Here is a 13,226-nt window from a genome sequence, read left to right on the forward strand (position 1 = left end):
ATTTTTGCCGCATATTAAATGATTCTCTAAAGATCTGCAGAAACAACCCAGGAACATTTATAATATTGTAAGGATAATTCCTATCATGGCCAGCTTTTAACCTCTACATCGCCAATGAGAGGAAAACGCTTGATAGGAGAAAGTGCCCCGTTCTACCATTCGATCCGACCGCACACAATGGACGAAAGCCGGCTCTTAATCGCTACCCTTAAAAAAGGACAAAAAACAAAAGTTGCTTCGCATCCTAGCAACAGGAGTAAAGTCTCGTGAAGCCTTAAATTACTCGGGGAATCTGAAAGAAGGAAACGCTTGAAGGAAACCAACCAATGAGCAAAGCGCTCTTCAAAGTGGGGTGATATTGACCAGCCGGTTCATTTAAAGGGAGGAGGCTTGGCATAGGAATAGCCAATGGCCGCTGGCCGGTGGAATGAAGTGTCCACTGTGCCGAGATCGGCAGTTCAGCGAGCCACTTGAAAAGCAGACGCGGGGATCGCTGCGCGAATGGAAAAGAAGCTTCAGGGAGAGGTTGGCTGGCGGCTGAAAGACGAACAGATTGACGTGTGCTGCAGCCAATGGCTTTTGCATACCTGTTCGGCGCAGCCCAATGAGGCGTTCGCGGCTCGGACGGCAGGTGAGCAGTTCCCCGAGCACGGACAGGAGTTTGGTGGTAGGGACCGCGAATAGAAATGTTGTTGTCGCCGTCCTTGGTGCACGCAGGGCTGCTCCTGCTCCTGACGGCTCCGCTCCACGGCCGAGAGATCCGGTTCGGGGCGAAGGCTCTGCGGGTCCGGCGGGGGTTACGCGGTGGGGCTGAGCCGGAGACTGGATGCGGCCCGCAGGACAAGGGTTTCGGCAAGGAGGTGCTTGGCAACAACACTCACAAGGTGAGAGCAGGTGGTGGCCTCCCTGGCCGGGTCGAGTGGCGAGGCTTGCGGCACTGATGGGGCTGAGAGCGCTGCCGCCTCCGCCAAGGCTTGAGATGCAGAGCGGTGGGGTTTTTGACTTTGGGAAACCGAACTTCCCGCTGGAATGAGAGAGAGAATTGAGGCAACGTCCGGGCGCGATCTCTCTGCAATCCGCGAGTGTCGCTTTGGTGCCTTTCAGTGGGTCCTCTGAACGTGGGCAGAGTGCTTTTTGAGAACCAACAGCTGGATGAGCTTCCCTGGTGCGCTGTGTTTATCTTGGACTGAGGACAGATCAAGTCGCATGACACTTAAGCAGATTGTTTTCTTTCCTCCTTAGGCAACACGACACTTAAGTTTGTGTTTAGGTATAGAGGTGGACTGTGATGCATATGTGATAAGACAGCCACACCTTTAGATGACAAGGAAGCTGAACGATCTGGTAGGCTAGTTAGAGGGAGTTGGGCATAAAGTGCTTATCTCCTTTTTCCCCTCCTCCTCCTGAGCAAAAGGCTAGGCTGATATTCACCGCTGAAATTAGAAAAATAGTGTGAAAGGTGCACCGTTTCCCTTCACAGAATAGCTGCCCCAAAACCCCTTTGGAGCTTTTGAAAATAAAGGAACAGCTTAGCTGGTCAGTTTTTCTTCTGTTGGTTGATTCTGTGTGTCTAAACATCGATGACATTCATAAAATGTAAAGGTTGCCTAGAGCAGTGGTTCTCAACCTGTGGGTCGGGACCCCATTTGGGGTCGATCAACCATTTCATGGGGGTCGCCAAGCAAGGCTGTCCGCCATTTTTTTGTCCGCCATTTTTTCCCCCATTTTCCGGCGGGTGCCTTACCTCCCTTGGGCTGGGCCAGCTGGTGGTCGGCCTGCTCCGTCTCTGACGCTTGCCAGCTACGCCTCAGCCGGCGCAGGGGGCGGAACCACGCATGCGCGGCGCTCCCGGGCAGGGAAAGTCCTCGACTTATGACCGGTTGGGTAGTCCTCGACTTACGACCGGTTTAGTCCTCGACTTACGACCGGTTTAGTCCTCGACTTACGATCGGTTTAGTCCTTGACTTACGACCGGTTTAGTCCTCGACTTACGACCGGTTGGGGTCGCGGCATTAAAAAGGTTGAGAACCACTGGCCTAGAGCATACTAAATTCTTAACCAGTCTCTGCTTTGGGTATTAATATAATGCATACTGATTCTGAGATTAGCATTTGTATGATCAAGGCATCCTGCAATAGCCGGGCTAGAAATTACTAGCTTGATTAAAATAAAAAGTCAATTACTATGGAATAAAGAGTCATCAGTGATGCAATTAAATCTTAGATTATTGTATTGAGGTCCTTAATCCCATCATTATACCAGTCTTTCTCAATGCCCTATTGTCCTGATGCTATCTGGAAATATGAAAGTTTAATGCATTTGGTAGGCACCCTTTTAGGGAAAAAAAAGTTCTGTCAAGATAATGTGACAGTTGGACACCGGAATGGCCCTTGACAGAAAGTAAACTACTGAAGGCCTGAGAATAGGATTTGGGTATCCTGTTTGTGAATGCAAAAAGTCTAAGGCTATTTTATTTTTTATGCGTATCAAGCAGTGCTGCTAGGCATTTGTAACACATGATTGAAATTAAATGGAATAATCATGTGTATCAAATACTGAACACTCAAATGTGCCAGCATTGGTCTCAAGTAAAGAAAATTCAAAACCTCAAGGGAAGTTTTTTAGTTACGTTTAAGTTGATAACTCAGACCATTTCCTCATCTTTCTACCTTATCCAATTAAATATCTTCAGTTTTCATTATTTTCATTTAGTATGGACATTTTGTTAAATTTTCCTCTTTTTAAAAACCATTTTTAGATGATTCTCATACCTACAGTGAATGTTTATTTCCTATTTTTTTCTACTTTTCTTTGGTAGGCCTATTTTTCTTCCTTACTAATTCTATTCCTTATTTATTCCCAGTATTTTGTAACTTTGATATTTCTGATATGTATAACATGATCTAACTTGATGGCTTTCTTGCTGTATTTTAATGTTAGATAATTTGAATCCATGCATTCACATTCTGCATTGCCTTTCCATTCCTGTTTCCTTGTTTGCATTTGCCTTGCTTAAAATAGAAAAACCCAAAGTAGGCCTACATTTTATTTCTGATTTATGGAAAACAAATTTGTAGGCATCTTAGTGATAATAGCCACATATTATTTCTAAATGTAGGTAACAAAGGCCAAAACCAGTTCTTAAGAAAGAAAACCAGTTTGCATGCTAAACCTTTTCTCCATCTGTCAGTATTCTGCAAAAGCTCTTTCCTGTGGTAATAGTTTTGATTTCTGTTGTGTTATTTTTGGAATTACATTGTTGCTTGCTTTTAAAATAAAATTCTAAAATGAGAATAGTGAAAATCCTCAGAATTGAGCACTTCATAAGTATATATTTACCTTGAAAAAATACTGTTCCCATTCCTGATTACTCTTACATTTATTCTTCACTTATGCTGTCCATATGGCTGATGCTGTTTTTGTGTGTGTTATTACTCTTATATATGACAAAGTAGAAAGAGCAATTTTGTTCTGCCAGAGATTACTATAAATTCTCAGCTGATATTTTTCTAAATCCAAGTCTTATCAGTTTTGTCAACATGTAGGACTGAAAGCTCTGTTAAATGCAGATTGCTTCTGTTGAATCTGGTTCTAAAAAGTAATGTTCTTCTGACATACTGTTTATTGTGTTCTTTCTCAGTAGAGATTGTGCTGCTTTTGTATTCTGTGTAATATCTGATGTATTATTACCATTAAATATATGATGCATAGTATTGGTATTAATTTATCTGATTGTAATTTGCCTCATGTGCTTTATCATAACTGCTTTAGAGCCAATATAGTACCTTACCGGATTTTCAAAGAGATGTACATGTTAATATTTAAACACTTTTATAGGGAAAATAATTATTATAAGAAGCAGAAATGTGAATTTTTCTGAAAATTTTCTTATGTAAATGAGTGATTCTAATCAACATATTCATCTTAATATCCATAGTCAATGGTATTGATTATTGTATTTTACTTTGGAGGTTTTTTTTTCTAGTTAAATCAGAATATTGCATGTGTGTAACAGTCTAAAAACCCTAATAAATAACTATGGATCACCTGATCCCTCATTGGTGAACCAGAGTTGATGAGATTTCCCACTCATTATACATGCCTGTGTTTCATTCTTTTCTGTTCCCATTTTCTGGACTTAGTTCTGAATATATCTTTTAAGATATGTATAAAAAAGAGTAGTATCAGGCAATCTGTATCCTTATGTATAATTCAATGACACTTTGCTTTTTCACCTTTCCCCCCCTCTTGTACATGAATTGTACTTTTTTATTTGAGTTTTATAACAAATCAATGTTTTATATGTCTTTTGAGTATCCTATCTCAATCTATATCTTTGTGTATTCACTTGCCAGCATCTAAACAGAAGGATGCCTCCATCCCCCGTTCCTCCAAACTCTGGCTTTTTCTAGTTATTTTTTTAGAGAGCTCAAAGTAGGAAGTCAGGCGAAACATTCATTTCATACTCTTGCTGACCAAGCTGGAGATCTGGCCTTAATAGAAAGGGAGAACCTGACCAACTGGTAAGACAATAGGCCTGCAGTTAGAATGTTTTCCTTAGGCTATTTGTGGCGTACGTTTCACATTATGGGAATTATGTCACAGTTAATTTACCAACTTCTTTAATGTTTCTTTTCCTAGTTTTCCTGGTTTGGGGGAGTTTAGGGGGTTATATTCAAAATATCCAACTATCCATTAAAATACGTGTCATTGGTACTACAGATTTTTTTCCTAATATGAAGATAATTCAAAACCAGATTTGGCTGATCTTAGAAAAGCTTAGCTGGATCAGACCTGCTCAATATTAAACAAGAGTTCATTAAGAAATCTTAGAGTTATAAGCTTAGACCAAGAAGTCAAAAAACATTGTGAAATAAAACAGCAGCAAACCACATCCACATTATTGCCAAGAAAGCTTTGTTGAGTAGTCACCAGTAATAGATTAAAAGACAAAAAATAATTTGAAGTAGTCTCTATCCAGTCTGCATGTATTAGACTGCAATTCCTATCGTTTTGTAGGAAGGCCCTCCTCCCCAGATTAAAATATTCTTTATTCTTAATATTAAAAAGAGGTAGAATACTATATTTCCCCAAAGGAGAAATGGAGAAAAATCTTAACAAAGGCAGAAAGCAGCCCCAGTCTTTCTTAATAGCCTCAAGTCTTTAGAGATGGATATTTTATACCTATTAAGAAAGACTGGGCCAATCTATTCATAAACAAAACGCCTTCAGCCTCCTCAGCTGATAGGATTAAGAATTTACATTCCCCTACCCAAATTCTAAGGACAGAACATGACCTTTAGGACATAATAGGATTTACCCACTACCATTGGTACAAGGCTCACTACATTGCACAACCCCCTGGACCATCTCAATCAGAACCCTATAAAGATCCATCCACTCACTCAACCATTTTGTCAGCTGTCCCAGAACTGCATACTGTTGCTGGTTCTGCCCATCAATAAACAAGAACCTTTTTTCCTAAGCAGTCAGCCTCCATTTTTTTCTCCGGGCTTGGAACTGGACGTGATTTTTCTTTCAACAGTCTCTTACCATTAACCATACTGTGTGGGTCTGGTGGGAAATCAAGTTCAATATTTGGAGATCTGTACCTGCCCTCTTTTATCTTCTCTTTTCATCTATTCCTGCTTTTCCCCTGTTTGCCCTAAAATTTCATTGATATTAAAGTGTCTGCTTTCAGTAGAGCTTTGGAAGTTGGAAATCATTCCTTGTTATCTGATATATCTCACATATTCAGTTTACAGTTATTATAAGCTTCTAAAAGTCATTTTTGTTTTATTTATTTTTGCTGGAACGGAAAGGAATTGAGATCTTGGTTTAATTCCATCTGCCACTGAACTGTGAAATATTTGGATACTTGCTTGCCAGCCTTTTGCCTTTAGCTTACACAAGGGTTATTTTTTATCTTTTAGTGCAAAGCTTATATGATAAAAGAACCTCATAAGAGCTTGATGTCTCAGCTTGTGAAAGAATGTGGAATTGTTTGCTTGTAGTGTCTGTTCAGTTGTTGTCATCTGTAATAGAATAGACAGTGCCTGTTGGAGACTAAAAAGCTAACAATGGCTTTCAACAATGTTCTTACAGACTTTTTCCACATTTAAAAAGTAATAGTTAAAATTATATCTGAACCTTATGCTGCTTTCTCAAACCCATTTTTATCAGCTAACTAGGACTCTTCTTCCAAATTGATATTTAAAAGTGCAGCCAAGTAAAAAGAAAAAGAAGGAAAAAAATAAAAATTAAAAAATAGAAAAAGATTACAAGCTGTGCAAAATTAAAGAATTTTTAATTAATTATAGTTCTGTGTTCAAAGATGATCTTATATCAGTGTACTACTTTAAAACTTGTTATCAATAATTGGGAAAGGCAACCAATATGATATGAATAATCAGAATAAACAATTAATAGCAATTTTGGGTGAATCTGATAGCGTCTATAGTTATTATAACAAGTAAGCAAAATCTTTTTTAAAAGTCTTATGCTAAAGGAAACTCAAACTTCAGATGTAGTTTAAGTCCATGTCCAGAATTATAGTCTATAATGGTTTCTATTTTCTAAATTAAGTTTAAATTCAGTATCTGATTTATTTGATTTGTTTTAATACAAGATTATATATGACTCTAAGGCACACTCTGTATCTTGGGAACCTACCGTATATTGGAGCTATTCTTGCTGGGATATGAAATGTACACTTTCCCAACAAGGGCTAAGCCAACTCAAGGGAAACATAAAGGTAATTTGGGATAGGACATTTAGACCTTGCATCTACCATAGAGCTATAATTAGTACATAATATTCATTTATTTAAGAAACGATGTCACACTTATTTTGTACAGTTGTGTTACTTTAAATAATGATAAGTGTAAGAAGACTATACATGCTTCTTCATGAAGAGGTGAACCTCGTGGCATATAAGATAATGATGTTAATCTCAAGAAATTATAAAGCATCTTAACACAGTTCAAAATTATTTACATTTAATTTTTCTGGAAAATATTCCAATGTTTAAATTTAGGATCAATTTAAGTATTTTTATATTGCTTAAATTCAATTTAAGTTGTATTAATGCCCATTAATTCTCTTACTAATTAACTTTATAAATCATCGTATTGATTTTATATTCTGCCTTTTCAAAGTGATAAAATATCTTGAGACTAGCCAAGCACTGGTCAACAGTGAAGATCTAGTGAAAACAAACTTCTGTTATTCAGGATGCCACCTGCAAAGTGACAGCAGTATTGAGAATTGATGATTGACAATGCAAAGGTGAATGCAACATGGCTGTGGTGCAAGATGCTCACAAGAGTGCTGTATGCCTAAAATCAAAAGTGGGTGAAGGATGGTCTGCCCAGCAGCACTGTATGGCGCTGAATGCTGGCCAACCATCAAAAATGCTGAGTGACCTTTCCATGCCATGGGGATAAGCGTGTCATTAGGCATTTTCCTTCTTGATCAGCTCAATGATGATATAGTCTGGCAGCAATGAGTGTTGCACCAATAACAGAGAAAATGTGAGAAAACTGCCTATATTGGGATGGGCTACATTCTACAAGTAGCACCCCACATTGTTGCCTGCACCACCTACCACTTTAGCAATGATGGCAAATGACCACGTGGAAGACCAAAGCAAAGATAGCAGGACACAGTTAACACGGATATGAAAATCATTCATTTGGACCTGGTTGCTGGACTTGATTGCATGAAATGGCATTCATTGATTCATAAAGCGGGCCCTGAACTGGCGAGAAAACACTAGAATGAAAATGGTTGTAACCATAAACCTTAACAATGTAGCATAGCACACAATATATAAAATAAAATGAAATAACAGTAAAAGTAATAAAATAAATATTGGTTGCAAAGAGGTTGAAATAAAATAAAGCAGGAGCTATGATTAAGATTTAAGTTTAAATGATAATAAAGCAAAAGTAGCAGCCTGACTATTTGTTGTGGCTCGTTGTGAGATGTCAGAGGGTAGTTGGGAATCATTTCTGCACCATTGATTTATAACATTACATGTGATATTGTTTGCAAGAAATATACTATTGAGAAGAATGAATTACAATGCTAATACCGTAGTTATATATAGGTGTTCTTTATATTTAGATGTGTAGGCAAACCCTGGAAAAAAAAAAGCTGTTTTATGTGTCATTCTCAATCCATACTTTAATCTTAGGCCATCATGATATCACTTTTAGTAAAAAAGGCAATATATAATTTCTGGCTCAGTAAGCTGGTAAGACCGGTTTTTCAGGGTTTGAATGAGTTTCTAGGAGTGCTAACCTTTCCCTGCCCTTTTTCTAGGTAGGACAAGAAAGGTTTAAATGGTTAGATACTGTGTTTTTATTTACTTTGCTATGGAAGATGGTAAGAAGAACTACATATTTCAGAAAGTACATATTACACTGAAAAGGGGTGAAAGCTGTAGTTCAATTTCAAGGCCTCCCCCCCATTTTAATAGGGGAGGAAATTTCAGGGATTTAATACAAAATGAGTATGTAAGCCGTCCAATCTTTCCTCTCTGCAAAATGCACGTTGCATTGCACTACCGTATATTGATTGTGTAGTATCATTGGTTCTTGAGGCTTCAGAAATAGGGCTGAGGGCCCTACTCCTGGAATAAGTGATGCTGAAGAGGTTGTTTCCCTATTTTCCTCTTGGGTTATTTCTTAAGTGCCACAATGTTGGAAGTAAATTAATAATTTCTTCTCTGATATGTGTTCTTTGCTGCTTCCATTCTGGCCCTAATGGGAAGCTATTATGGAAGAATTTTGGTAAGTCATCCATAGTGTCTTGCTTATAGCGAAGTCAGTGTTTATTGCCCCTAATTGTGTAAGGGCGAAACAGCTTTTTCTTGTAGTCAGAGCACCCATGTTCTAGATTTCTCTTATTTTGGGAATAGATAGATTAGTCCTAGTTGCTTTTCTTAGAGAATGAGAGAATTAACTCTCACAATTATTTTCAGTGTTCCTGAAGTCAGATCGCAGAAAGCATTATTAATGCTGATATGCCCAATTTCTCATCCCCCTCAGGTTCTATATTATAAATTGTGAATACTGCTCACTATTACTACTGTTAGGATCATATTCAGCATGCTGAATGTCACCTCACTTGAGAAATTGGCAGTTCTACCGGTATGATTTGTTATTGTTAATATAATTTGTTAATTTGAGGAAAAGGTTGGTCTAGCAATATTGCAGATTTATTATAATGCTTCGGGCACCAGGGAAACTATATCCTACTTCGCAGTAATCTCACATATGTGGTCAAATAGGTGGTTATGACATTACCATAAGTGCATTCCTTTCAGTTTGTACTATCCCTCCTGCTTAATTGTGGATGCTAAACATCATCAGAATTTATAAATTACAGTTCCGCAGAGGACAAATATGCTCTGGCGATGGCATCTGAATGATTCAGTGGTAATTGAACTGCCTTAAGTCAAGACCCAGGAAGATGCTGTGATCCTGCTATTTACTGTAGTCTTCCAGAAAGATTGTGACACTGGAGTGCTAATGACACTAATTTGTGACACTAATTTGTTAACTTTATAGTAATTCTGGCAAAATAAAGTGCTAAGCTATGCTTTTCACTCTTGTTGAATGCTAAATGAGTTATTAATAGTGAGGATTCTCAAGTAAGCAGTTTTGATTTTGAATGTCTGTTTTACTGAATATCTGAATTTCCCCAGCTGTTCCCCGGCTAACATATCATTACTGCTGCATTTCAGGGTGGCAGCCTCTCGTGTAATCCTTCATATTCTTGCTAAAGTAGCAGTGATGCAGGTGCAGTGTTTTCATAGCTGTAACATGCAGATATAGAGGATATATGCCGTTTGGTGCTAGTATTTGTGCTACTGTGTACCATATTGCACAATTTAATCTTGAGTCTATTATTTTAAAGCATTATTGTTGTTTGATTAATTTTTGGTATTCATGTGGAAGAAATGAGAAACTGGGGCATTAAACTATGACATCTATGAGTAATAGAGAATCTTTCAGAGTTGCATAGAGAAGGATTGTTATCCTTGCAGCAGTATGATAGTAATGTGATTAAAAAACAATTTAATTCCAAGCAAATATGAACCTCTTAAATCAGCTGTGGCTAGATATTATTGGATCTGCTATGCTTTGGATCTACTATACATCAATGCATGTATAGTCAAATAACAAATGCAGTACCAAATTTAGGGGCAGATAGTGAAGATCTTGTGGTACATGTTGTGCTTAGGCACAATGAGGAAATTAGTTCAAGAAAACTTAAGCATAAAGAGTAAACATTATTAATATTCCACAGATATTTATAGAAAGAAAAAAATTGGCTAATACTTTTTTAACTTGATCTGTGAACTGGCAGTGTAGTCAAATGATTATTAATACTAGTGACAGACTAAAACAAAACAGGGATGGGAAATGTGGTTTGTTGAAGAAGATGCGGAAAAATTGCTAGAATAATGATAGGGCGTTGGTTGAAGACTAGCAGATGGCTAGTCAGCTTTTGTTTGAATACTTATGGAGAAGGCAAATCTACCCACTTCCCCAGCTAGTGGTTTCTGTTGTTGAACGGCTCTTGTCATTATGGTGTTCAATTGAACTCTTGTTATCTTGCAATGTAAACTGACTGTCATGTGTTCTAGAACAATGCTGAGCAAATCTATTTTGTTTTCTACATGGATCCTTCACATATTTCAGAGACTCCCCACCTTACATTTTTGCCAGTCTAAACAAACCCAACACTTCCATCTGTTCCTCCTGGTTTTTTCCCCCTTTTTTATTTTTATTTTTCAAAACACACAAAACAAAATATTGACGAAACACTGAAGTACACTTACAGAAATTGAAACAAGTTTCTTGTTTTCATTCCATGAATATATTTGTCAGTATCCTTTCTAAGCTGCAGCGCCAAGAACTTGGCAATGTATTGTAGATGTAATCTGAACAATGCAAAATAGAGAGGAGGAAAGTGGTGGCGGTTCTGTTGCTCTCAACCCGTTCCTTCTGGAGAATGCAGTCTAGGATTGTTTTGAGTTTTTCTGTGTACGCATCATATTCTTGGCTCATGCTCAGCTTGTGCTTCATCAAGCTATACAATAATTTTCTCATGTGCTGCTACCCAATGTGGTATCGCCTATTCCAGTGGTGGCGAACCTATGGCAGGCATGCCAGAGGTGACACTCAGAACCCTCTCTGTGGGCACGCGTGCCATCGCCCCAGCCCCGCCTCTCCTTGTGGCCCCCTCCTCCCCAGCAGCCCCCCTGGAGGAGAGTTGCCCCTGGGCGTGGCCCACGCGGAGCAGTGCAGCCAAGGACATGGCAGCCGGGCAGCAGGGACAAGTCTCCACCCTCGCACTCCGTAGCGCGCAGTTGATGCTGCAGGCATAGTCGCCATGGTGCTGCTGGGCCGCCTGGGTGATCTGCAGTGGGCCGTGGAGGCAGTGAGTGGCCCTGCAGGTGGGTGGGGCAGGGGTGGGGGGGCAGAGCAGGGGGAGGAGCGGAGCAGGTGGGACAGGGAGGGGCTGGTTTTGGGGCACTCGGTCTCTAAAAGGTTTGCCATCACTGCCCTATTCAGTGTACATAACTTTAATTTTTCCTACCCAAATTAGGATGTTTGTTCTACTGAAATTAATTTGCTAGTTTATGCCTATTGTTGCTGCCTGAATCACCTGAATAGTGATACTGTTCTACAAGATGTTTGCTAGCCTTCCTTATCTTTGTGCTGTCAAGAAATTTGATAAATCCAATTTTAACCCCTTATCTAATTTAAAACTATATTGAATAGCACAGGCTTGAGGAGAACTCTGCAATACACAGCTCAACCCTCTTTCAACTTTGATGAAGAGCTATTCACATAAACTTGTTGGATATGATTATTTAACTATTTTATAGTTGAAGCCATTGGTTTTTCATTTTCTATTTGTTTTCCTTTTTAATTCTTCCTGGTTCTTGTGCATCTATAATGATTTTGCAAATTGCCCTCCCTTATGGTGTGCAGTTGTAGTTCCACTATCTTAATTTTGAGAACTCCTCAATCCTCTAACTTAAAGCACCTTCATGGATATTATTCAACTGATTTTTAAAAGTTTCCCTGCAGCACCTTCAATAAAATACCACAAAAAACAGCAAAACTAAAACGACAAACATCATCAAGTCTAGCTTGGCAGTGATGTTAAAGCCTATAATCTCAGAGTGGAAGTGTGTAATGTATACAGTTTTAATAAATGAATATAAACTAAGAAATACTCTCGCATCTGCAGACTAACAAGGCAGGGGAATTTTCCTAATAGATTCAGTTAAAATCAGTATTTTAATTGGATTGTGTAATACATCAGCAAACTGCAGTTATTGCAATATGGCAACCATACATCTGAAGAAATTTGAAGAACTAGACACTTGAGATTCAACATGATCAGGAGTTTTCCAACTTTCTCTAAAATGTATTTGTCATGTAATTCTACTCATTATGCAATCCATAACTGTTGATATGCAGTTACGGTACTTGCAACATGTTTCAAATTCTAATGTACATTTTGTGGAATTAGCAGTAAATGCTTAACTAGGGTTCTGTAGCTTGAATATAAGCACAAGGCTTTCATTAAATTCTGATTTTTGACCAGAAATAAAGTAGATGAATTCTTACCTTGTTTCTGAGCTACGAGGTCTCATTCTGTATGGCTTGTACTGAAATATGTAAATATTTTACATATTTGTAGAGCCCATTGGAGTTAGGCGACTAATAAAATTGCTTTGTAAAAATTAATGGTGAACAGAGAACATAATTTATGTTGTGTGTCCTGAACATATGCTAATGCTAAAGACTCAGAAAATATACTTTTTGTATCTTGTACACAATGCCTATGACCTGTATATTGCAATTTCTTAAAATGAATTTCACTGTAAAGTTGCAAAAACATTTCAGCACATTGAGATTATTTTTCTGTACAGGTGGTCCTCAACTTACAGCCATTCGTTTAGTGACTGTTTGAACTTAACAAGGGCACTGACAAAAGTGACTTATGACCATTTTTCACTTTTATGATCATTGCAGCATCCCCATGTCACGTGCTCAAAATTCAGATGTTTGGCAACTGGCATGTATTTATGACTGTTGTATTGTCCCAAGATCACTTTTGTGACCTTCTGACAAACAAAGCCAGGCTCGCTTAACAATTATATTACTAACTTAAGAATTGCAATGATTCACTTAACA

The 13,226-nt window shown here is 38.4% G+C and overlaps 1 protein-coding gene across 1 annotated transcript in view; it reads left to right on the forward strand.

The window, feature by feature from the left end:
• The first annotated feature begins 636 nt into the window (after positions 1-636).
• SORT1 (sortilin 1) overlaps positions 637-13,226 on the forward strand; it is a 45,106-nt gene continuing 32,516 nt past the window's right edge. The window contains exon 1 of the mRNA XM_029287243.1: positions 637-884. Coding sequence (XP_029143076.1) covers positions 687-884 — 198 coding nt within the window. The 5' untranslated portion in view covers positions 637-686. The remainder of the gene's footprint in view (positions 885-13,226) is intronic.

The sequence above is a fragment of the Protobothrops mucrosquamatus genome, unplaced genomic scaffold (genome assembly GCF_001527695.2).
Source record: "Protobothrops mucrosquamatus isolate PMUCROS unplaced genomic scaffold, P.Mucros_1.0 scaffold_270, whole genome shotgun sequence".
In the NCBI taxonomy this organism is placed as follows: domain Eukaryota; kingdom Metazoa; phylum Chordata; class Lepidosauria; order Squamata; family Viperidae; genus Protobothrops; species Protobothrops mucrosquamatus.